General features: G+C 49.5%; 5 protein-coding genes across 5 annotated transcripts; 4 read left to right on the top strand and 1 right to left on the bottom strand.

Annotated features, from left to right (window-relative positions):
* Window positions 1–589: 589 nt before the first annotated feature.
* Window positions 590–13163, bottom strand: LOC128724538 (opsin, ultraviolet-sensitive). Its single transcript, XM_053818263.1, has 5 exons — window positions 12980–13163; window positions 12635–12797; window positions 11168–11353; window positions 1859–1989; window positions 590–1760 (listed from the first exon to the last, which is right to left on the bottom strand). Exons 1-5 carry the CDS (start codon window positions 13161–13163, stop codon window positions 838–840), a joined length of 1587 nt encoding a protein of 528 aa, XP_053674238.1. The 3' UTR covers window positions 590–837.
* Window positions 4365–5225, top strand: LOC128726054 (uncharacterized). The gene has a single exon (XM_053819836.1). The coding sequence runs from the start codon at window positions 4381–4383 to the stop codon at window positions 5101–5103; it is 723 nt and encodes a 240-aa protein (XP_053675811.1). The 5' UTR covers window positions 4365–4380; the 3' UTR covers window positions 5104–5225.
* LOC128726055 (uncharacterized) lies at window positions 6298–7070 on the top strand. The gene has a single exon (XM_053819837.1). It carries the CDS (start codon window positions 6353–6355, stop codon window positions 6887–6889), a length of 537 nt encoding a protein of 178 aa, XP_053675812.1. The 5' UTR covers window positions 6298–6352; the 3' UTR covers window positions 6890–7070.
* On the top strand, window positions 8265–10273 carry LOC128726051 (uncharacterized). The gene has a single exon (XM_053819835.1). The coding sequence runs from the start codon at window positions 8543–8545 to the stop codon at window positions 9788–9790; it is 1248 nt and encodes a 415-aa protein (XP_053675810.1). The 5' UTR covers window positions 8265–8542; the 3' UTR covers window positions 9791–10273.
* Window positions 13164–20865: 7702 nt separating the features above from the next.
* LOC128724537 (protein yellow-like) lies at window positions 20866–22700 on the top strand. The gene is made up of 2 exons (XM_053818262.1): window positions 20866–21221; window positions 21302–22700. The coding sequence occupies exons 1-2, from the start codon at window positions 20866–20868 to the stop codon at window positions 22443–22445; spliced, it is 1500 nt and encodes a 499-aa protein (XP_053674237.1). The 3' UTR covers window positions 22446–22700.
* Window positions 22701–24215: the final 1515 nt, after the last annotated feature.

Below are 24215 nucleotides of genomic sequence, written 5' to 3'. Positions count from 1 at the left end.
AGAAATGGCACAAACAAAAAAAAACATAAAGCTGAACCAGCAATCGGTTGAACGAACGCAAGCAGCGTGCAATAAGAAGACGAACGCGACGCTGGAAACAATGTGTTACTCGACTCCTGGCGCAAATCAAATGGATGTGTGGTTTGGCGGTTTTCTTGATGAAGGATCCAACGGCAACATACGAAGAAGGTGCTGCTGTTGGAAGCGGATCGTCATTGTTGAAGTGTCGTATATCGAGTGATTACGCGGTACGTGTTATCGATGGTTCGCAACGTTCGTCAACCAGCAAAGTAGCAAACAGACAGATATTTCTGTTTCACACTGCCCCCGCCTTTGCTGTCACATAAATCATCCCAGTTGGCTCGATAAGACTTCAGTACACCCGCTCTCTCACTCTCTCTCATCCCCTTCTAAAGCATCCGAGAGGGATGTAATAAGAAACGTAACCTCGCAACCCTCCGCAAACGCTCAAGGATAATGATTTGCGTATTACGGCAGAATCCCCCTGGTTTGTGTGGGGGTGGGTGGTTTTTGGTGCGTTCCACGGTGAAACCTCATTGTCTACGTTGTTTTTTTTTCTCTCTCTCTCTCTCTCTCTCTCTCTCTCCTCCACCAAATTACCGTCACATCTTGGCCCTGAAAGAACGTCACATCTGGGCCAAAGGTGGTGTAATGAATAGGTCCATTTTCCGGCAATTTTTGCGTGATTACACACCGTCGCCTAGGGCATCTTTCCCGGCCACTCGCACATACAACCGCTACACTACACTACACGAAGGCACTGTTTTCGAAATCATCCGTCGTGCGAAGGAGCTGGGCTCCCCGCCGGCAGCACTGTTACATCTCCATCGACACCTCCATCGACGTTTCGTCCCCGTTGGAGGTTTGCTTCTTGAGTGCCTTAACACCGCCACCACCGGCGGATGTGACACCGGATACTCCTTTCGCCGTGATTAGCCGCCCGCTTCGACCGGAGGCTCGCACGGAATTGGCACCTCCGGGAGTTCGGCCGACGCCGCCGGATTCGTCCCCATCAGCCTCGGATTCACCGGCCCGCGAGGCACCGCGCGTATAGTGGGACGTTTGGTACTGCGAGTTGCCCTGATCGGCACCCCGGTTGCAGCACATCCGCTCCAGCATCTGCCGGTAGCGTGGATGGTTCATGGCGTAAAAGTACGGATCGATGGAAGCCGCTATCTTCGCGAACACCGCCGGTATCATCGAGTTAAGCGGTGTCAGATACTGCTCGTACCCGAACACACCCATCATGGCGACGACGGCGTACGGTGTCCAGGCGGCAAACCACAGCCCAATGATGCCCACGATGACACCCGCCAGCTTTACCTCGGTTTTGTTCTTGCTCTTGCTCGACTGGATCGAGTTGGCGTTGATCACCGCGATCAGGATGTGCGCGTAACAGTAGCTGATGATGATGAACGGCAGCAGCCAGGCGAACACGAAGTAGATGAACATGAACACGCGCGCCTCGTACGAACGGTCGAGATAATCGAAGCTGCACGCCGTCAGGTAGCCCTCGGCCGTGTAGCTACTGAGACCGATCTCCAGGGCTGGCATGATCGCGAACAGTAGCCCGTACGCCCACGTGAAGGCTATCAGAAAGTAGCACTTTAGCTTGGTCGTCGAACGGTTCGGATTAAGCGGGTAAACGACGACGTTGTAGCGATCGATCGAGATGACGGTGAGTGTGGCGATCGCGACTGTTCCACCGATGGCACCCATCAGCGCGTACACTGTGCAACCTGTGAAAAATACCGAAACAAAAAAACGCATGCATGCGTGAGTGAGGAAGACACCGACAATAAAGCACTCAATTGATCGTTGTAAACGAGTTACTCACCAACTGAACCGAGAGCCGGACCCTGGTGGAAGCTGTTGTAGATAAACAGCGGAGCCTCCATCATGATGATAAAGTCCGCTACGGCTAGGTTCATTACGAGATAGTTGGCGGGTGTGCGCAACGATCGATATCTGATACGTAAAGAAAAAGGAGGATAAGGTATGGAACGGTATCGACCATATCTAACACTGAGTTCCCATTTTCAAATCATGCGTGCAAGTGGTGCGAGTGAATGTGTTCATTCGTGATCGTGAGCGTTCATGACACTACCCGTACGATCGTAATGAATCGGTCATCATGAGCCACATAAAGTTGCAGTATGAAAGGGACAAAAAAAAAGTAAGAAAACGGCAGATTTACATTTTCTATTTGCAGATTTTATTCAACATCATCCATCGTCACCTTGCGGGGTCGATGGAAAGTGTTCTTCGTTCAGGATATTTCACCCGAACGGTATATCTTTATTTGTTTCCACTTTGTTGATGATTGTTCGTTTTCGAGGAGCGAACACTGCTCAGCTGCCACCCCACTCGGCAGCCGCCGAGGACACTTGGCAATCCATCTCTGTATTCTTTAGGCGGGGTTGTACTTTATTTGCTCCACGAAGCCCTTCCATATCGGAAGGTGTTGTAGTTATCATTATCTTTGGGAAGGATTGCTTGCTTTCGTCCTGCCTAGTAAGCGCGTCCTTGCGGTGGTACTCGACCCACGGCTGAACTGCAACTCGCCCCCCGTCTGGGAACCGTGGAGTATCGAGGCCGTTTGGGGAGCGTCCATCACTCGACAGAAGACACGGCAACGGGCATGGGAAGCGGATGTCCTCGGACACGAGCGGTGCCTTGTGACACTTGCACGGGGCAAGTGAAACGTGTTTTGCCAACCGGTTGGTCGACGAAGTTGTGGATTCCGCCAGTTGGGCAGAATCCTGCTGAAGGGGCACATTTAGTATAGCGTGTCCCCTGGCACGCGGGAGTGCTTTAGTTCGTTAACGAACTGTAAGCGTTGTTGATGTTGTCATGTGCACAACACAGTTGTGTTTGTGCACATGTACGAACATGAATGCTTAACTCTGACACATCTCCGGAACTAAGCACCTTGCCGGCAGAATAGGAGGAGTGTAGAAGGATGAACCTGCGGGGCGCCATTCGAGGGATCCTCACAGCTGCGGTGCGACGGACACACGTCGCTGGTAGCACTGCATGATTCTGCAGTAATTCCAACATGGCTTCATTCTGCAGTAATTCCAACACCGGCCATGGCACGGATCAAAATCGGTTCCATTTGTCTGCCGCTGAACTGAAGCCGGTTGCATTTCGCTGCGTTGAAAACACCTCAACACGGCGTTGTAAACGCAACCTCGTTTGACGTTACCGCAGCCATATCATCACACGACGTGCGCTGGGGATTCTTTTTTTTTTGTCCTGCACGATGACATCATCCCGCGGTCGTTATCGTAAACTTCTTCCTCGCTCTAACGACTAACTATTCTTTACGGCGGCAGCAAGGCGTTACTCAGCTCGACCTTCTACGACGGAGGACAACGGTGCGTCAAACTCCGGAGGGCCCCAAGCGAGCGTTACCGGCAGTCAGCGGCCTCACGATCCACACATCGGTCAGAGTTTTCCCGGTTCCGGGTTTGCTGGACACATATGCACACACACACGGGTCCGGAGCATCCTCGGCCAGATGGTACGTGAAGGACGGAAATATAACGGTTCCACCGGAGCGAGTCCTTGCGCTTCACTGTTCCCGCACGACGGGCGTCTCTCGTCCTGGATGATGGTTTGACCTGGGACCCGGGGTGGGGTGACCCTTCTCCCCAACCCCCTTTTGTCCAAGGTCTAACCGCTAGAGAACGGCTCTGTCGGCGCTTACGAATGGAGTGCACGATTCAAACTGACCTTAAAACCGGCATGTTCGGTAGGTTTTATACGCGTTTAACCGCGGTTGCTACAGATCGTGGTGACATGGCCGGAATCGTTCGCTCACGAACACCATCCGAACGGTTATAGGCGGGTGTTTGTGTGGTGCCACCGGAATCGTTTTATCTTTAGCATAACGTCATGTTTTTCTACTTACGATTCTAACGTAATAAAACTCTATGAACTAAGCCACTTAAGCCATTGTGCAGATGGTGTTTTTTTTTGCTGATGAATCTAAATCACTCCACGTGAGTCATTCATCGCGATTCAGTAAAAAAAACTGTTCATGCAAAGTGCATGAACATGTTTCATTAAAAGATGTTTCATGATGCATTACGAAAATAGATGGCTATCATAGGTTGGAAAAACCAAACAGCTCACAGTTGGCATCCGGCCAAAGGGACGTTTGGGTTTGTGTTCGTTGCGTCGACGGAAGAAAAGCAGCCGCCAACGTTGGTAGTTGTAGATTGTTTGGTGCGAGCGTGTGGAACGGCTGTGTGTTGGTACGCAGCTCAAGAGCCGACGGGCTACAGCCGACTATAAAATCATACCACACGAAACGCGCTTCGAATCGGGAACGCGACGGACGTTCACTTCACCATGGCGCAGCTGATCGGTACGATTCCCGAGTTCAGCGTGAACTTTGACGACTGGAACGTGTACTACGAGCGGTTGGAGCAGTTCTTCGAGGTGAACGAAATACCGCTCGAAAAGCGCAGCGCCTTTCTGATCAGCTGCATCGGTAGCCAGGCGTACAAAAGCCTGCGAGATTTGTGCCATCCGTCCCTGCCCAAGGATCGCCCGTTCGATGATCTGTGTGAGTTACTTCGCAAGCAGTACAGCCCCCAGGTGGCCATTTTCCGCGAGCGGACACATTTCTACAACGCGACGCAATCGTTGGGAGAAAACGTAACGCAATGGTATGGCCGGTTGAAGAAGCTCTCCGTGGATTGTAAATTCGGCTCCAACCTGGAACCGATCCTGCTGGATAAGTTCATTACCGGGCTGAGGCCGGGTCAGGTGTTGGACCGGTTGTGTGAGGAAAATGAAACGCTACGGCTCGAGCAGGCCCTTGACATTGCCGTCAACAAGGAGTGTGCGGTGAAGGAAAGCGCTTACCAGCAGCCGGCGGTTTGTGGTGCCACAGGAGCCGGTGCGACTCGTATGTGTGTGTGTGGTGGGGCGGTTCCACCCAGCGAGGATGGGTCGTGCTTTGGGGACGACCGAGGTGGGGCGAAACGTGGCCATGGGCGCGGAAGGAACCGGCGAAGGAACCGGCGCCAAAAGGAGGACGAAAATCATTCGCAAGCTGGGGGGGATTAAAAGGCGAAAAAAAAAAAAGAAAACTTCCTGTGTTTGAGAGTAGATTTTTAAGCAAAACCCCGTTTAAGCGAAACAGATGTAGCCAGTAAGAGCATTTAATAAACCGATATGGAAGTATTTTTCGTTCGTAAGCATACATGCGAATTGGGTTCTTTTTGCTTTACTACAAACGCTATAACATCGGGAAAGAAACACGAAAATGTTCGAAAGAAAGCATATTAAATATACATACATTATCCAGATACACATTCTTGATGCGTGTGTGGGAAGCTTGCATGAAACCGGTTTATCGTAAGCCGGTTTTCTGGCTTTACGCATACACAAAATCAACTTGCTGCGGGTTTATTTGATAAAGAGACTCACAGCATATCACATTTGAAGGGAAAATCTTACTTCGTCATGACGAGCAACAGACGAGATATGCTGCTAAATGTATTCTATAGAAACACGTTTGTCCGGAGCTTCGTCATGCGGAGATTTTATTTGGATATAATTATCCCAACGGGTATGAGATGTACAAAAATAATATCCATACCCCCTGCCATTTGTAACTCGAAAACCAAGTTGACCTTGAACACGCATTCCAAGGTCAAGCACGAATCGTTCTATTTTTCCAACGACACACGCCCACGGTACGTGATTACGGAAGCATGTGCAATCATAGGAACGAGTTTAATTCCACCGGCATTAGTTGTCACTTAAGGCTGCAGCGAAAATTCCCGTCGCTGCGTGAAAAATCATGAAAACCCCACCGCTGCTGAATCATACTCGCTAATTTCACAACATTCGACCTGCCGGCCGGCCGGTCGGTCCCACTCACAAACAAACCCGGCCCGGTGTGTGTGTGTGTGCCACCGGGAGGGTATTATCGATTTTTTTCTCTCTATTTCAAGTTTAAGCCGTTGCACAAATGCAAGCGCACCAAGTGATGATGTCATCTGGCAGGCAAGAAGGCATGAAAAAACATTGGAGCATGTTGGAGCGCTCGCTCGCACACAAATACACGGGGTCCAAGTCGACCGGTTTGCCCATCACAGCCTACTGTGGGGAGCTGTCTGTGATGTGGCGTTTCACAAACACAAGCACTAATATGACTAGTCCCCCCCCCACTAGTCAGTCGTTGGTAAAAACTAAATCGCGTTCGTTCGCGACCGTTCAGTTCGCTACGCGTTCGAACACGCTGGGGTTCGTTCTATAGCTGGGAGTGGTCAGGCTTTTCGTTCGCACCGTCACAATTCACAAAACCAAAATGGTCGGTCAGGCGATGGTCGGTTCGATTCCCGAGTTCGATGGGTACATCGACGATTGGAACGTGTACCAGGAGCGATTGGAGCAGTTCTTCGAAGTGAACGACATCCCGGAGGGTAAACGAACTGCCCTGCTCATCTCCGTGATCGGCAGTGACTCGTACAAGACGCTCCGGGATCTGTGCCATCCGACGCTGCCCAAGGCGAAAACCTTCGAGGAGCTGTGCGAACTACTCCGCAAGCAGTACAGCCCTCAGGTTGCGGTTTTTCGCGAGCGAACCAACTTCTACAACGCGACCCAGAACGCGGGCGAGAACGTGACGCAGTGGTACGGTCGGTTGAAGAAGCTTTCGGTTGATTGCCGGTTCGGTGAGAACCTGGAGGCGATTTTGTTGGACAAATTCGTGACCGGGTTGCGCAGTGGCATGATCATGGACCGGCTGTGTGAGGAAAATGAGGATCTTTCGCTTGAGCAGGCACTCGAGCTGGCGGTGAATAAGGAGTGCGCGTTGAAGAGTGAAGTGGCCGGTGTGATCTAGGCACTTCCGGTGATCAAACGATCGATCGAAGCCCCCTCTGTGAGATGGTTCTGTGAATGCATGCGCAGAACATCATTTGTTTAAGATTACGTTAGATATATTTATTTGATAAGTTCTGAATTATGAAATAAAAACAAACCCATTGCAGTAAACCCCCCCCCCCCCCGAACTGCATGTGAAACATTAAAAATGAGTGGAAATTATTTGCGAAATCCTCACAAGCCTTAACGACGATTTGTTGAAAATAGCGCGAAAGCATCCCGTGCGTAACTCCCATTCCCCCCGGGGGTTGTTTCGGCTGATGCGTGGTGTGTTAGAAGAGTGTGAAGAGGATATTTCTTATTAACGCCGTGAGCTGGCCTAACGAGCGGAATGAAAAATCGTGGCACGTACGTCACGCTTCACCGTAAAACCACGAGCAACTCATCTATGATAAATTTAATGACACCATCTGTGACTGTGACTGTGGCTTTTGGCTGATTCCGTGAACAGACACGCTGCGATAGCTGTCTTTACTTCGATGTTTCCTGTTTGCCGGTGCCCTTTTCGTTACACTGGCATATGATTTCCGGACGCTGACAGTATGATGAATCCTGTGGGAGTACCTTTCTGTGCGATTCGATAATAAAATGTTTGCGAATTCAGATCGCGAAATGGTGTGAAACATTAATGGACTTTACGAGCGGCTGAATATAAAGTGGCAATCCGAAAATATGGCAGGAGTGTTAAAAGCCCATACAGGGCCGTAATTTATTTTACTAAATGAAGAGATGTTTTAAAAGAACCACGATGGCGATGAGTCACTCGGGACAATATAATTATTTTTGTAGTACTTATAAGCAAGTAGCAACAAAAAAAATTTATTACGTAAGTGCACTGATAACGCTGCACAATGTGCCGCTACAAACAAAAAAAAACAAATGTGACTCGCATGACTCATTCTCTACGCCGGCGCGTGTGATAATCGCAGCATCAACGTGAACCATCACGTTCGAACAGGTTTGTGGGCGTTTTTGCGTGACCAATTCCCACCACCTTTAACCCTCGCGTGCAACCCGCCGAACGCCTTACGATTTCCTCCTACTGGCGTTTTTTTTTTGGGCCCTTTTTCCACACCCCATGCTTCTCGAGAAAGGCACTTATTACGGCACCCACCCCAGAACATGGGCGCCATTCATAAACCCCACCCCCCCCTGAGATGTGATTCCAGGAAGTAAGATTAACCAACACTGATGCAAGCGGCCTGCGAGTGTGGTGAAATCCGAGATAATGACTAAGCAACTATCTCCCGCGGATGGGCGAAAAAGGGTGGCGGGGGGGGGACATGGCCCGTTGGAGTTGTTGGGGTAGGGCCCGGTAGGGGAGGAAAGCACAAACAAAAATAAAACTGCAACAAAAACGCGCGCGATAGTGTGGGGAAAAACGGCCGGCGAGTATATAAACCGCGTGGAAGGGCAACACTTGCATCAGAGAACCAGTTGACAGTCGATTGTTGCAACAAATCGCCGGCGTCGCGTTCAATTAAAGCAGAAGCCAAACAAAGGATTCAGTGTTGTGTAGCAGTGCGTTAGACAGCGAGCAAAAAAAACGTACAAAAAGGAGTTAAGTAAGGGCCAAGAGCACCCAGTCAAACAACAAAAAACACCACCGACAATGGCAACGCAGATGCCAAAGTTTCGCGCGGAAACGGACGATTGGACCGTGTACCGTGAGATTCTGGAGGAGTTCTACGAGGCGAACGGGATCGCACCAACAGCTCGCGTGCGCGTACTGATCAGTGTGATCGGTAAGGCGACGTACGCGACCCTTCGCAGTCTCTGCCACCCGCAATCACCGAAGGACATGGCGTACGAGACGTTGTGCGGTTTGCTCGAGCGCCATTACACCCAGGAAGTGGCCATTTTCCGTCGGCGAGAGTGTTTCTACCGTGCGGAGCAACGGTGCGGTGAAAGTGTGAAGCAATGGTACGCTCGTTTGAAGAGCCTCGCGATGGAGTGCGAATTTCCCGAGCGCCAGCTGGAGTCGGCGTTGCTGGATAGGTTTGTGATCGGGTTGATGGCGGGACCGGTGCGTGAGAGCTTGTACGAAGAGCTGCCGCAGGAGTTGGAGCTTGAGAGGGCGATCGAACAGGCGGTGGCGAAGGAAACGGCCACGGTTCAGGTGGAAGAAAGTGAGCGGATTGCGCATGAGTTCGCCAGGATGGAGTTGGAACGTGACAGGAGACATGGTGGTCGGCATCGGTGGCATGGACGGCATATGCCTGGATGTGGGAGATCTGCACCGTATGGTCCTTGGATCTTTGGGCGAGATGGTGACCTGCATCGATATCTTCAGCATCGTCCGCACGGTCACGGAGGGCATGCTTTTGGAGGATGGATGGGAAGAGCTGGTGGGATGGGTATGCACCGGCACCACGGATTTGGACCTGCGGGAGAAGGATGTCATGGCAAGATGCCCGAGTTTGGGCATCATGGACGGCCGCGTCATCTCGAGAGGAAGTGTAGACGACACCACCATCGCAGGAGTTCTTCGAGCAGTAGTAGCAGCAGCAGCAGCAGCAGCAGCAGCAGTAGCAGTGGTTCGAGTGACTCGAGTTCGAGCTCTTCCAGTGCGGATCCAAATGCAGCAGCAGCTCGCAGCGAACAGAACAGCGTTGAAAAGCGGCATAAGAAGAAGCACCACAAAAAGTGCCTTGTGGAAGGCAAACACCATGGCAAACGTTACTGCAAGCACAGCAAAGGGCACTTCAAACGGCACGCTAAGTGGGAAGGTAAACGCCAGCATGGACACGAACACGGAAAATGCCGCAGACACCGTAAGCAGCCGAAGGACATCGTATCGGTGGATGAGCCGATTGAAATTGTGTGCGATTTAGTTGAGGAAGGCACCGATGGGCAGTAGATGCATTGCAGAGTAGATGAAAAAATCTCTTTTTCCTTTCATACCATGATAACATGTAACAAGCGCTAACCAGTAATATCAATAAGTATGCCATCATCAAAAAGAGCCCACAAAAAAGAAAACAGTGACAAAAAAAAGAAATAAAATAACAAAAACGATGGCGAACAAAAAAATGATAATGATGCAAATAAAGCATATAGAGAAAGAAAAAAAAATGCTGAGAAATGTACGCCTTACAAATCACATTGATTGCCGGGCTATAAATAATGCTAGCGAAAAAAATAGTACTACGAATTTATAAAGAAATATGAGTATTTACAGTATAGTATATGAGAAAGAAAAAATGCTAAGAAATGTAGCCTTACAAATCATATTGATTACCGAGCTTTGAAAAATGTTACCAAATTGAAAAATTGAACAATGAGTATATGAAATAATGAAACGTATTCAAATATAAATTGGCATAATCGAATAAATATAAATTTTAAACCCATTATCACTGAACAATTGACATTGAAAATGTATAGCATCCAATCGTTCCCGAATAGAATTTGTCAATTTCAACAAATATGGTAATATAATCTGGTTGTCTAATACTGAAACACTGGATCATATTGCGGCAGAATTTGTCGACATTCTGGGTTGACTGACTTGTTCTTCTTCTCGATCGATACACTCGGTTAAACACTCTTGCCTACTGTCAGGCGTTTATCGGTTCAACATCGTCGGCTCTAAGGGAACGCTCTACTCTTGAATGCATTTACAAAATCAGGACATAATTCGATGGCTTATTGAATGATGTAGCAGGAAGATAACTTTGCTGGATTTCATCGAATGAATAAAATAGTATTAAAATCGCTTGATTTTGATGCATTTTTTTAGGAGAGATAAATTTCACTTCAATCTCAGGAATTGAAATTCCCAACTCTCATCGAAAGCATATATGATTTCAATGCAGATTTGGATGCCAGCATGATCACTAAAAATGCATCCAAAATAGACGACGATCACCAAAGTCAGAAATAGAAAATGTGACACCCATCCCGTAATCATTTCTACCACCGGTGATATGTTTGCTATGCGCCAACGAACTACCGCGCGTTCATAACATAAATATTCATCACGATATCGTCGTGCGCCGGCGGAAACAACCGTGCGCGAAAGGCAGGTTGTTGCATCCGTATCAACAATCAACAGGTATGCGATGGTACAACTTAATCGATGGACAATTTATCTTCATCACAATAAACGAATGTTGAACCGCAATCAAGCCAAAGAGCAAGGAAAGCTAGTGGTGGGAAGTATTTTTCTCTCGCTCTCTCTTGCGTGCCGATTGCGTGCAAAAAGATGAAAATGTTACGAAAATGCTTCACCTACCTGTAGAACATGAAGATCACGAGCGCGTTTCCGATGACACCGAACAGCATCATGAGAAAGTAGAACATGGCCAGCAAGTAATGTTCGCCCGTCGTCGGTGGCTCGAACTGTAGCCAGAAGGGATTGATTTTGGCCACAAACAGCGGATCCACCGGGAGCACGTATCCGGACCGGACGATGTATTTGCTGCCAAGGGTGACAAGGGCAACCGCACGATGAAGATGGAATAAAATCGAAAGAGAGGAGAAAAAACACAGCGTATGTTGAACACAAGCAAAAAAAAAAGACATGTTGCGTCCAAATTGCGCACATTTCCTGCTTGTTCCGTGTCTTATGGACACGGACCAGGGGAATAAATTTTGATTTCGGTCGGGCGAGCGTTCACAACGTGACAACGTTCGATGGGGGGAATAACGGCATCGACATCGAATTACTTTGCTCACTCTGCTTGCTTTCATTCCCGAGAAACGTCCGCCAGGATGATCCAAACAGCAATAAGGTGGTGTTGATTGAGTTTTCCTTCCGAATTCGCCGTAATGGTCTTCACCGCTGAATGTCGTTTACGTTGGGAACACCAGAAAAGCGACGGAAGCTTTATCGCGAAGAAGAGCAAGGTGAATCGTCCTGACGGTTACGGGATTATGGTGGGCAACTATTGCTAGTGTCATTCGCCCTTCGCAACAGTATTTTCGTGAGCGGTCATATCGTTTTTTTTAGTCGCATTCCAACCGAGTTCGCGAAGGGCACTGGCAAGATCAATGGAACTGAAAAATAACGACGATACGCGCAAAACTGTCCCAACTCAACGCTAAGCTCTCTCCGCACTGAGAAATGGTGTACATCCTTTTTTTTTTTGAGCGGGGGATTTTATTATCCTCGTTTGCCACGCGGATTGCTTCACGCGCGGCAATATTGAGTAACACGACCGTAATGGTCCCCATCCCCATGCTAAGGAGCTGCATCATCGCGTCAGCGTGTTTTTGCGAGCTTCAGAATCCTTTCGGTGTCTGCCGAACTACCGAACGAACTTTCGCGTGCTTAAAAGCGCTACGTAACTTCAGTCTCATTACGAACGGCGTTAGCTTGACGAGGGGGAAAAAGTTAGCCCAAGTCAGCGCTTCAATATCTTCTCCCCCCGCTGTTGTTTCGATTTTGTTTCACAAAACACGCTCCAGGAATCAAACGCCTTTCTAGGTATTTCGGGAAAACCATCAGGGATGGATTGAACCACCCCAGCACGCTTCATATTGAGAGCGCATTGAATTTACGACGCGACGTTATAAACGAACATTTCAATGGTTGCTTTGATGTGGTCACCAGCACCACGTGGATAAAGCGAATGGCGCGGTTCTGCGTATTGAAATCGTCCTTTCGATTACATGGTGATTAGGGTTCGCGAAAAGCTTGAATTTCCTTCGGGGGGGTTAATGTGTGTGTGTGTGTGGGGGTCTCTGTTTTTTCCCCTACCTCCAAAGGATGTCGATGTCACTCGCATTGTTGCTGCTTGTGTTGCTCGCGATGGTTGCTGATTGCATTGTTTCCAGCAGATCCGACGAGTCGTCAGCAGTAGAACTTGCGACTGGCCGTGACGTCACCTTCAGCAGCTCCATCACCTTCTGCTGCATTGAGTCTGAAAGAAACAGGAAAGCACCACACGAAGCAGAAAGCATAAGCAAAAGATGCACAAAAAATGGTTGATGAATGAATGAGCCCAGCCTAGCAGCCCTTTTGCAGTGCTGCTTTTTCACGCACGGTACCGCGTTATTGGTCGTTTTGTATCCTTCTGCTGTTGCTGCTGCTGCTGCTGCTTACCGAGTTCGTTGTGTGTCCTTCCACCGACCGAGCTGGTCCCAAGGCTCATGCCCGAACTGCTAAGGACACGCTGGGGATCCACCATGCTGTGGCTGACGCTACCGCTGGTGATTGTGGATTCGAAAACGAGCAGCAGGATAATTATCGCGCTGGCCGACATTTTGCAAAGTGGATGGTTCGCCATGGGTTTTGTTTCTCCACCGAGCACGCGTTCCGCAAACGAACGTGCTCACGTTTTCGGGTTGGTATGGTGGCGCTTGGTTGGCTTGTGATTAGTCCTTTTGAATCCTTTTTCACCCCCAGGCGTCGCTTTCGCTGGTGCGGTAATCTTTCACGCAGCCACACCGTTGATTACTGGTACATTAGTGTGGGTGTGTGTGTGTGTATGTCGAAACCACCTGGTGGAAATGGTTGGTTGCTCAGAAGCTATGTCCTGTGCTGCAACCGTGCAGGACTCTGACCGGCGCAGCCAGCTTGTGTGTGGCTTCGGTGATGCTTGCGAGGATTAGGGAAGCAAAGTTTCCATGCTCCGCTTTGTTCGAGAGTGGAAAGTGCTGAAAATAAAAAGCAAAAAAAAAAAAACATCGCGGCAAGAAAGAAAAGTTAGCAAGTGTATTCATGCGTAAAACCACGAGCAAGATATGCTACAAAAACCAAAACCCCGCCCTGGTACAATATTGCCACAAACCGTAATCCGTGGGATGTCTGCCGTGGCGCTTATGGGCACTGTTTTGGAAATGATTACACGAAGAAGCCATTTTCTTGACGGTGCGTTGCGAAATGAGCCAACATTGTACTGATTCATGCTCTCTTACGCCGCTTGCAATGGTTCGTTTCTTTGCTCTTGTTCTATTGTAACAAGATTTCTTTTTTTTTTCGCTTCTCTCCGCTGTTTCCATTAGACTATGGAGGAGTTTTCCTCGGCGGGAGCCTATTGTTTTATCGTTAACAAGAGATATAAGTCACATACGACTTCATCAACCTATTCCAGCATATAATTTGTGAACACAATCTGCTGCGTGTCATCGTTGTGGTGAATCTTAAGCTCGATTGCTCGTAGAACACCGGGCAAACATTGGCCCCATCGTTGTGCTATCCTTTACGCGCGATGTTATCCAATCATTTGTAGCAGATGTTTTCATTCGAACGGTTCAATGCCATTATGCTACTCAGCACTACATCCCCATGGGACCGAAACGGATCCCATTGACCTCATACATATTAATAATGGCCTATCGGTCGGGAAAGCAAAACATTTCTTCGCACAATCGGGAAATTCTATTGTGTTGTGCATCGGAGCACATTCAAGCAGGAAAAATAAAATGGTAAGCATTGGTTACCATGGAAGCAACGCCGCCAACCGTTCCGTCAAAGGTAGAATGATTGCAGCTTTGTTAGGTGAAAGTAGCAGGCGGATAGCAACCGTCAGAAGCCGACAGTTAACAGGACACATCGTGAGCAGATTTAAATTATGACGAGATGGGGGGAAGGATTGGGAATCGAAATTCAACAATGCGCCGGAGGAATGATTCGCCTGAGTTTTCACCCATTGCATCACCGTACCCTTGTCCGTTTTGTACACGCTAGTTTGGTTGGATTTTGGGGTACTTTTTTAATTTCGGTAGTTCCCCAGACACTTAGACAGCTAGTGAGATGGGCCGAACTAAACCCATCTGTGGCAACGATTTATGTCCGTTTCCACGCAAACCGAACGAGCGGAAAGTTTCGTAGACCAAAGCAAAAAAAACGCAAAATTGGTGCCGTGGTTCATTTTCCCCTGGACACGCGGTGGGCTATCTCATTTCAATTGTGCTGCATTGTTCCGGTGTATGGCGTATCGTTCCTTCTCGACATTTCCTCGTGTGATGGAAAATGGAAGCTTCGGCGCCGGAAAACCACAGCATGCTGGCGTCTCATTAAAATTCAACCCGCCGGCTAGCGGGCGTGCGAACGTACGCATTTGTGTGAGCTCCAGCAAGTGCTTAATGAAGGTTTTGGTGGATGGCTGGCTGGATCGAAAGCCGGCTCTCGATCTCCCAAACGCAAACGCGTAATGAACCGACGAGGGGCGAAAGTTAATCTCAAACGGAGAGTGCGATGTAGTAGGCGGTAGTTTAAATTATGCGACGAATCGAGAGCCTCATGGGGGGGGAAAGCCTTGTGTAAAAAGCAAACCGTCATTTGGTGTAGCTTTATGGGGAAGAATTTAACCCCACATCCGGTAGTGCACGCTCTAAACACGCTCTAAACGCGCTAGCCGTCTTGTGTTGGCAGTTTAACGGACAGCCAGCGCAACAAGCCGTGTTCTTTGCCGTTCTGAAGGAGGACCTTCAGCTAGGAGGGCAACAATTTATCATTCCTTCACGCTCGCTAGATTCTTTCCCGGCGCGTCGGAACGTTGCCTTGTCGAATGTGTTGAAGCCGAAGCCGAAGCGGAATCATAAACCTTGGGCTCAACTTTACCCAACGCTAGGTTTTCGTTGGCAGGCACAATAAATAAAATCATATCACCGAAAGTTCATGCTGGAATGAAATAAGTAGACAAGCAGGTATCCTTTGACAGCCATCGAGAACACCCTGCCGGTGGGTTTGGCTGAGATGTGGGTGGTTTTATCTTGACAGTGGCTTAGATTGATGGTTGCGTAACGTTTCCCAATCCGTTTGGTTTCGAAGGCAGCTCGAAGGCAAACACCGGAGCAGAGAAAAGTGACCGGTCGACAACCCCTTTTGCCGGCGGTGGTTGAAGATTGTCTCGCCAGTGGTGTGCGATTTGCGAACGCACCCTGCAGGAGCGCGCTTGTTTTTTCTTTTTTGCTGCATGAAAAGTAAATTTCCAAACACTCAACCGCCGGCAAAGAGCGGCACATTGCCAGCGGGTTCGGTGGCAAACCCCCGTCGATGTGTCGATGTTGGCCGCTTTGCTGCCAAGAACGGTTTGACAGGACCGACATCTCGCGCGATTCGCGACATGCAGATTGCAGAACGCCGTGGGTTTGGCTGAAAATGAACAGCACCGGCAGCACCGATATGAGAGCTGAAATTAGGCAGCTGAAAGAATAATTAGACGACCGATTAGGCTGAGGCGCTGATGGGGCCGTTTTGCCGTTTGGAAACCTTTTTGCTGAGGCAATCGGGCGTAATACCTGCTGGCTGGTTTTGAGCCTGCTGGCCTTTGCGCTTTGGATATTGTCCCACCGATTGGTGGCTAGAATTAAGAGCTTGTGGCTTAAAGTGTCCTTTATGACGTGTGCCCATCCACCTGCACAGCACTGTAGACCGCTAGGGTGCCCTAAAAGCGAGATAACCCGCCAATAGGCCACCGGTGGGCTCGAGTTTAGCAGAGAGCCCTCGTCGAGAGTGCGAGAGAGAAGGCTTTTGCGTGCGTGATGGCGTCACAGACAACCGATGGAAGGAAGCCAATGCAAGGGGGGCCACGCACAGACCTTCTCGTTTCGGTCAAGCGAGCTTTAAAACTGAAGCCAAACTCGTCTGGCGGCATCATTTGGTGGTGCGTTGTGAGCGCGATCGGACGTTGGATCGGATCGTAAAGGCTTTTTTTTTTCTTCGTTTCGCCGTTGGCACGTGCAAGCAAGTGTGTGCCTGCCTGTGCGTCTGTGTGTGCCTGCGTGTTTTTGTTGGGTGTTTGTGCGTCGAAGTTAGTGTACTTTCACGTGCCAGTAGAGCGCAGTAGAACCGACCTGCTGGGCAGGGCAGCCTTTCGTAGCCGAGAGGTGAGAATCCTTGCGTAAGTAGTGCCTGTCGAGGATCTGCGAGTGTTAGTGCGATCGTGCGACGAATGTCGTCCGTATTTTTATCTCACGCCCAAAAGGAGCCATTTTGTCAGAGGAGGCTTCTAACAAGCAACAAAAAAAAAAGCGCGCGCACATGTTCTACTCCCCTGTTACAGTAGTACGATGCGGATTGTTTAAGGAATTCACCACGCAAAAAGTCATGCGCTTTTTCATCGTTGAAAGCCTACAAAAAAAAACCGGGCGATTGCATGCAAGCCCTTTGCGAAATGCATGTTTGCGCGGGACAGGAAACGGTGCGTCGGAAATTACGAATGCAGAAACCAGTTCCCTCATGGGCGTTTCGTTTTGGTGTATTGGGAACCGGTGTTTGGAAAACGGCGCCACACGCAGGCGACAGTGGGGCTGCTTAACATGCACACCTACTACGATCGTATTGCCAACCGACCGATTCAATCGAATATTTCCAACGCCTGCTTTGGCTCAAGTGACGCAATAATTTGTTGCTATCATTAAAAGGAGAAACCGATGCTGCGCGCCGTAGGAAGCGGATAAAAGAAATGAGAGAAAAATGATATCCCTAATGATTTTGAGAGAAAAAAAAAACCCCACACACAACCATACCAACACAGCGGTGAATGCGGAAGCAGCAGAGAAAAGAAAACATGTTAGATACGTTTTCTTTTTCCCTCCCCACTCCAGCAAATGAACACGGGACGATGCATTTTCACGTGTGTCCCATTCCGTTGCCGTGTTATACTGACACGCGAAAACTAGGACATCGTGTCACATACACACTGTTGCTTAATCGCACACCGGGATCAAGCGAACCGAAAAACAATAGAAGACGGCATGCAAGGCTTATGTCACTTTGAAGTGAACGGCTCGCGAATGTACGCGGGTGTTGTGGGTTTTTGTTTTCAAATCTGAGCTATTTTATTGCGCACTTTAAAGCATGAAGCCATTCGCAGCCATTCGCAGCCTGTTTTGTGGGGATCTTTGCAATCAATCAGCGATCCGTTTGGTCTGTGTGGCTGTGTTTCGACAGCTGGTTGAAGAGAGTTGGTCGCAAAAAGTGCTTGAGTTCATTTGCTGCCCAACAGCACAAGCACAAACAGAACGGGCTCACGCCGTCTGACTACAAATCAGGGTCTTTCTCGTGCTCAAGATGTGGTCCAGTAGTGGAAACGGCGAGCGAAGTTCACAGAAGTACAAGGAAACCAAAAAAAAAACAACAGCAAGCAAAATCCAAATATCCCAGACCTGCTTAATTCGGGACCTTGTTCGGTTCAACTTCATCGAGCTCGCTGGCAAGAAACCGGAGCAAAACCAGCAGCAGCAGCAGCAGCGTGAAGTCCGAAAACGACCGCCAATATCTGGGGGCGCAAGGCCATCGAGCGCTGGAGCCCAACATCGTGGGGCCACCGCTTGGTCGAGAGCTTGAGGGCTTTTGCAGCATTCAAGCAAGTTCAACTAGCAACCAGGACAACCGCGCCGTACCGGTTAGTCTCGGAGCAAGGCCACGTTGGAGTGGTACTAAAATGAATATAAAGTTCGAGCAACAACGACCAAAAAAAAAAAAGACAGACACTCCATTTGCATCTCGTGACGGTTATTCTCTGACCGTCCGTCATACAGCAGCGGTAATTTGCAACGGCCTGCAGGGGCTTTTTTTTGGGGTCGGAATGCAACCACCAAACCGTACGGTGGTGTGAGGATGAGCATTCTTACTTTCACATTAAACATTATGCTACGGTTCCGGCCGCAAGGCGTCATTAGGGAAATTGGTTGCTCGGTTACAACGCGAACACGAACGCTAATCAGAGCAAATTAAAGCGCCCCATTATGCGAGTAATCTAACACTTGATGTCACACCGACGAAGCTCGGCAACGAAGCGCACTATTCGAAGCTGGTATCGCGTGTAAATATAGCCCGGTAATGATGGTGCGCTGCGTAATGGATTTAATTCACTCAGGACGGGTTTCTTAATTCTTACTTCGCTGTACCATCGCTGAGAGAAACGGAGAACAATGTTGCTCGTGCCGGCGAAGTGCGTCATTTCCCTGGGCGACGCCGGGAAAAGTCACCGGGCCCAATCGCTTTAATCTTTATTCAAATGTCAGTCGGCACTTTTCGTCAGCTTTCAGAGGGAAGCCCTGAGATCATCGGCATGGAAAACACGGACAGGATGGTACGGCACATTTTCCAGTATGCTGCACATCTCAGCACCGGGTCAACATTTGTCTGGTGCAGCGTTTTGGTTTTGGCCGGACTGGCGTGCGGTGTTGCTCTTTCTAAGATTCGTACAAATAAACACAGGTGCCTGAGGGTGGTTTTGCATGTTACGGCCCTACTCTCTAACACAGGGACCTTGAAAAGGCAGCACGCTCGGTGGCACAACAGGATGCGTCCGACGAGTGAGAGAATTTTGAGCCAATGCTGTGGATGCTGTGAAGCGTGTAATTTGATGCAAAACCCACGGGAGCTCAGCCTCCTGTTTGTGTGGTGTTGACATTTTTGCACCAAACCAAACGTCCGCCCGGTGGGAATTGAACAGGACATTCGTCGCCATTATTCTCGGCGGACGAGCGCCTCACGGGTTTGCGTGGGAGGCTGAAATATTTAATGAGTTCGTTTTCTTATCAACCATAAGTGATTAGATGGATAAACGACACACGGTTACGGTGAATTGTTGATGAAATATAGCACGAACAGTTGGGTTTTCTTCGAAACGTTAGTCCTCCAATTGCCGTTTGAATTGTCGTTAATTTGAGGTACTCTGAGGTAGCAATAAACATTACAAGGAATAACGGATATTTTTTTTCTCACACTCCACTTTAATTCGCGCAAACCCGTAGTACCTTAGAGCAGATGATTCGAAAATAAATAAATTTTTCATCCCTCGTTCGGAGAAGCTGATGAGTCTGGTTTTGTCGCAGAATGGCGATCAGAGCAGCTCGCAGTACTGTTGATGTTTTATAGCGAGTAGTCTAGTCTGCGTTCCACGAACAGAACAGGTGCTTAAGATGTAATGAATAAAAAAACACACCCTGATTACCATCGTCTGTAGACGGCTGTAACTTTTGGCTGTATTGTTACCCCAGAAACACGGTGCCCGGTGCCGGTGTTACGACAGCAGACCGCAGGTCGCGTGAATTAGTCAAGAAATCCCAGAATTATTCGGCTATAAAAGCGCAACCCCACGAAAAGGTTCTGCGCCATTTTCTTGGAAACTAATTAGGACCTTTTCCCTGGGTTTGTGTTCCGCAGTGAAGGGCCCGCCGAGTATCCGCGTTCGGTACGGAGAGGGTTTGCTTAAATTAATTAACATTACGGTAAACGTTTGAAAATAACTCTAAAGGGATGCTCTTAATCCGTTCAATCGGTGGTCCGGACCCGGCGGGCGCTCGGGTGATTGTGAAATTTGATACATTGTCCTCGATTTTTTTTTTTTGGAATATCAGGATCCGTAGCGCACCAGATGGGGGTTTTTCGTTTTTGTTCACATTCAACCCCGCAGGTCGTAAAAGGTCGAGCCCTCAAACCGAATGCCGGATGATAGAGCAGTTTAATAAATCTGCTGAACCACCACCACCGCCGCCTGAAACAGAATCAATCACTGTCCCCGGGAGGATGGACGGTTTGCAGAATAGCAAAACACTAGATTCCGAACCGTTCTGACCGTCCGGGACGGAATGGGAGCGAATGTGAAGATCATAATTCGCTTTCATCGAATCCACAGACAGGCACAATTATAATATGTTTCAGGGTGGATTGGAAGTGACAGATGTTGTTGCGAAAAATGGGTGGCCAGGGGTTGGTCGGTGGTAGCTTTGGTGGCCGGTGTTCAAAATCCTATTAGCGAGTCAGGTCGGTGAAAGCCGACCCCGTAGCACATTTTCAACCATTTATCTAAAGCCTTTCCGGTTAGTTAGGGCACACCTGTGCTTCGCTTTTCCACGGCACGTTTCGGTCAATGTCACCCTCACATGTGGGTGGTGGGGTTTTGTGCCACCCGAGGACAGAACGGACAGCATGGCCGAACAAAATCGATTCAACTGATGAAAGGTGTTACTTTTCAACGGGTTTCAAAATCCCATTTTCAGCAAAAAAGAAAAAAAAAACCGCGCGCAAGGATGGCATCCCGAAGCGTGTTGGTGTCGCTGGCAGGGTTGCTGCTGATGCTAGCCGTCGTCACCGGTCCGGTTGGGAGCTATTCACCCTTCAAGAAGGGCACACCACATGGGTCGTTTACGCGAACATCACCCGCGAACGGTGGAACACCGCGAGAACGCGAACGAGAACGCGAACGTGAACAGGAGCGACTGGCGACACCGTACGTGGGTCCGCTGGTTGGGCTGGAAGGAAAGCGATCGGCGAACGAGTTCCTTGAGGACGTTGGCAAGCCCGTCTTCGATACGGTGTACCACTGGAAGATGATCGACTTCATGTACCCATCGCTGCAGCTGCGTAACAACGCGATCCGTACACGGTAAGGTGTCTGTGTCCTGCGATGAGTCCTCGCATGTGTTCTAAGTTCGGAGTTTTTCCTTATTTTTCTCCCCATCCTAGTGAGTTCATTCCCGAGAACAACCTACCGCTCGGTGTCGATCGCTTCCGGGATCGTCTTTTCGTGACGACACCTCGTTGGAATCCAGGTGTACCAGCTACGCTGTCCTATCTGCCACTACCGGCGCAGGATCGCAGTCAACCGTTGATGCCGTACCCAGACTGGAGCTATCACACGTCACCCCGAAATCCAGACTGCTCGAAGATGATGTCGGTGTACCGCATCCAGGTGGATGAGTGCGATCGACTGTGGGTGTTGGACGCTGGTGTCACCGATACGCTGACGAACCTCCAGCAAGTCTGCCCGCCCAAGATCATGGCGTTTGATCTACAAAACGACGAGCTGCTGTTCACGTACGTCCTGCCAGCCGAACAGGTGAAGGAGGACTCACTGCACACGAACCTCGTGGTGGATGTACGCGAGGGTCAGTGTGATGATGCGTTCGCGTACGTCGCAGACGTCTGGCGTAACGGCATAACGGTGTTCGATCTGCGCAAGTTCAAGAGCTGGCGTACGACGAACCACCTGTACAACCCGAACCCGATCGCGAGTGACTACAACTATCAGGAGCTGAACTTCCAGTGGTCGGATGGTGTGTTCGGGATGTCACTGGCACCGCTGCACCGTTCCGGTGATCGCATGTTGCTGTTCCACCCGATGTCAAGCTTTATGGAGTTCCAGGTGCCAGCTTCGGTGTTGCGCAATGAAACCATCTGGGAAGGTTTCCCGCTGGCGGCGAAGACGTTCCAGCCCGTTGGTACGCGGGGACGACTCGGTCAGTCTTCAACGTCAGGTGTCGCGAAGAACAACGTGCAGTTCTTCACGCTCGTCCAGCAGGCAGGTGTCGGTTGCTGGGATCTCGGTAAACCGTACAACCGCAACAACCTCGGGGTGGTCGAAAAGAACGCCCAAAAGCTGACCTTCCCGAACGACCTGAAGCTTGACCACGAACCGCAACAGGCGTTGTGGGTGATGAGCAACAAGCTGCCCGTGTTCCTGTACGACAAGCTCGACTACACGCAGACCAACTTCCGCGTGTTGATGGCTGACGCACGGAAGGCGATCGAGGGCACCGTATGTGACCCACGGGTGCCACCCAGCTTGGCCTTTGATGCCGCCCAGCTCGAGTGTGAGCTGGAACTGTAAGGACACTGATGTCTGGCATCAAACGTGAGGCATCGAAACGCGCTTTCCAAACCCCATTTGGGTTGGGTAACTCGCTGGCCCCTTGGGAGCGTGTGACACGGGTTGCGAAAAGACGCGCGCCTACAAAACCATTACTCGACACGTCCTGGTCGAACTCCCCGAACCCCCAAAAATTATCCTTATTTATCCTTCCCGCGGGGCCTCCGAAACTTTCCCAAAACACCGAACGCAATCCGCACAACGATCGTACCATTTAGGCCCGTTAGGTTGGCCGTGGGCGAAATACATTCTTCCTGTTAGGACATACGAAGCGTGGGGTTTTTTTTTATTGCGAGTCCTTTCCAAACCGGGAAGAACATCCGAATGGGTTTCGCGGCTCCAGGAAGGTTCCAAGGGACCACCGATAAATATCTTTCCCTCTTGTGCGTTTTACGGCAAACGCAATGAAGGAAGCTGCTCGGGGAAAACGCAATGGCTGATGGCGAGAATTTAATCAGGATTTGGCAGAAAAGCATCCAGAGACGGTGTCCCGGGTCGTTCGGTATCCTCTTGATGGTGCTTTTTGTTCGTCCAAGCTCATCGCAATCCGACTTCCGTGTACGAACGAAACCCGCTGCACCGCTGGTTCCATTGCGAAGATGCCATTAAAAAGACGAGAGCGAAACGTCAGGATGATGGCCACGGAAATTGCAAGTAACTGCCAGATAGCCCGCGGGATAGCTGGGGATGGGGATTTTAATATTGGTGAAAAAACTGCAGCTACGAGTGGTTTTCCATTGGCGGAGTATATTTTGCTTATAGATCGAATGACGGCACGACGATCTCGGAGATGGCGCAGCAAAGGCTAGAGATAATCAGGCTCGCGGAATTCTCGCACAATGCGCGGATTTGGTTGTTCCCGAAACCAATCACATATGTTGGGACGGTGAAATGTCCTTATCTATTTTGACAACAACAAAAAATCCTCCCCCCCCACTACTGATACCTATTCAATTATGCAGCGCTTTAGCTGTACCGGATGCACCGGCTTCGAGATCTGCGGCATGCTTCCTGTGACGTGGGCCAGTGTTCGCGCAATGTTCCCACGGATTTTGCGCATTATGCAGGGTACGCGGGTGCATTCCTTGAAGTGCATTCCCTTCCGGTGCCGGTTTCGTAACGCGATTGGTGGCGGTGGTGGGTTTCCGGAGTTTACGAGATACTCCAAACATCGCCCACCTCCGGACGTTGGAGATTTTTATTCAAATTTGAAAGTAAAATTGAGCTTCCATCAGCAGTTTGTTTGGCGCGGTGCAACGCTGAGCAAAGGGTTTCGGGAGTAGCTGTGGTCGTTGCGCGGTATAATTTTGCTACTCGTTTGACTAAAAAACGAGAGCGTGGGTTCCGGTTGCCAGGATTAGAGCGGGATGAGACCGTTTCGTATGATGCACATGCGAAGGGAAGCAATTACGCGAATCACGTGATGCTGCAAATCCAATCAAACTTACTCCGCGCGGAGGTTTGGTAGCAATCATAGCGAGAAGTTTACACCCTACAGTCCAAATTGAACGTGATGAGTTTGAATCGGGCGGTTGAAGGAGGCGTAGATTCAAACGGAAACGCGTGCACTTTGACTGGCGGCTTGCAAGGGATACATTTTCACTCCCTTAACACTTTGATTGCCAAGCGTTTTTTTTAAAGAAGTTCCACGATTCAAGCGTTTCTTGCTCATATGTGCTGACAACGATTGCACCTGCTCTAATTCGTCACATTTTACATTTGTGATGAATT

This window comes from Anopheles nili, chromosome 3 (genome assembly GCF_943737925.1).
Source record: "Anopheles nili chromosome 3, idAnoNiliSN_F5_01, whole genome shotgun sequence".
NCBI lineage: Eukaryota > Metazoa > Arthropoda > Insecta > Diptera > Culicidae > Anopheles > Anopheles nili.
This window is presented reverse-complemented; position numbering and strand designations above follow the sequence as displayed.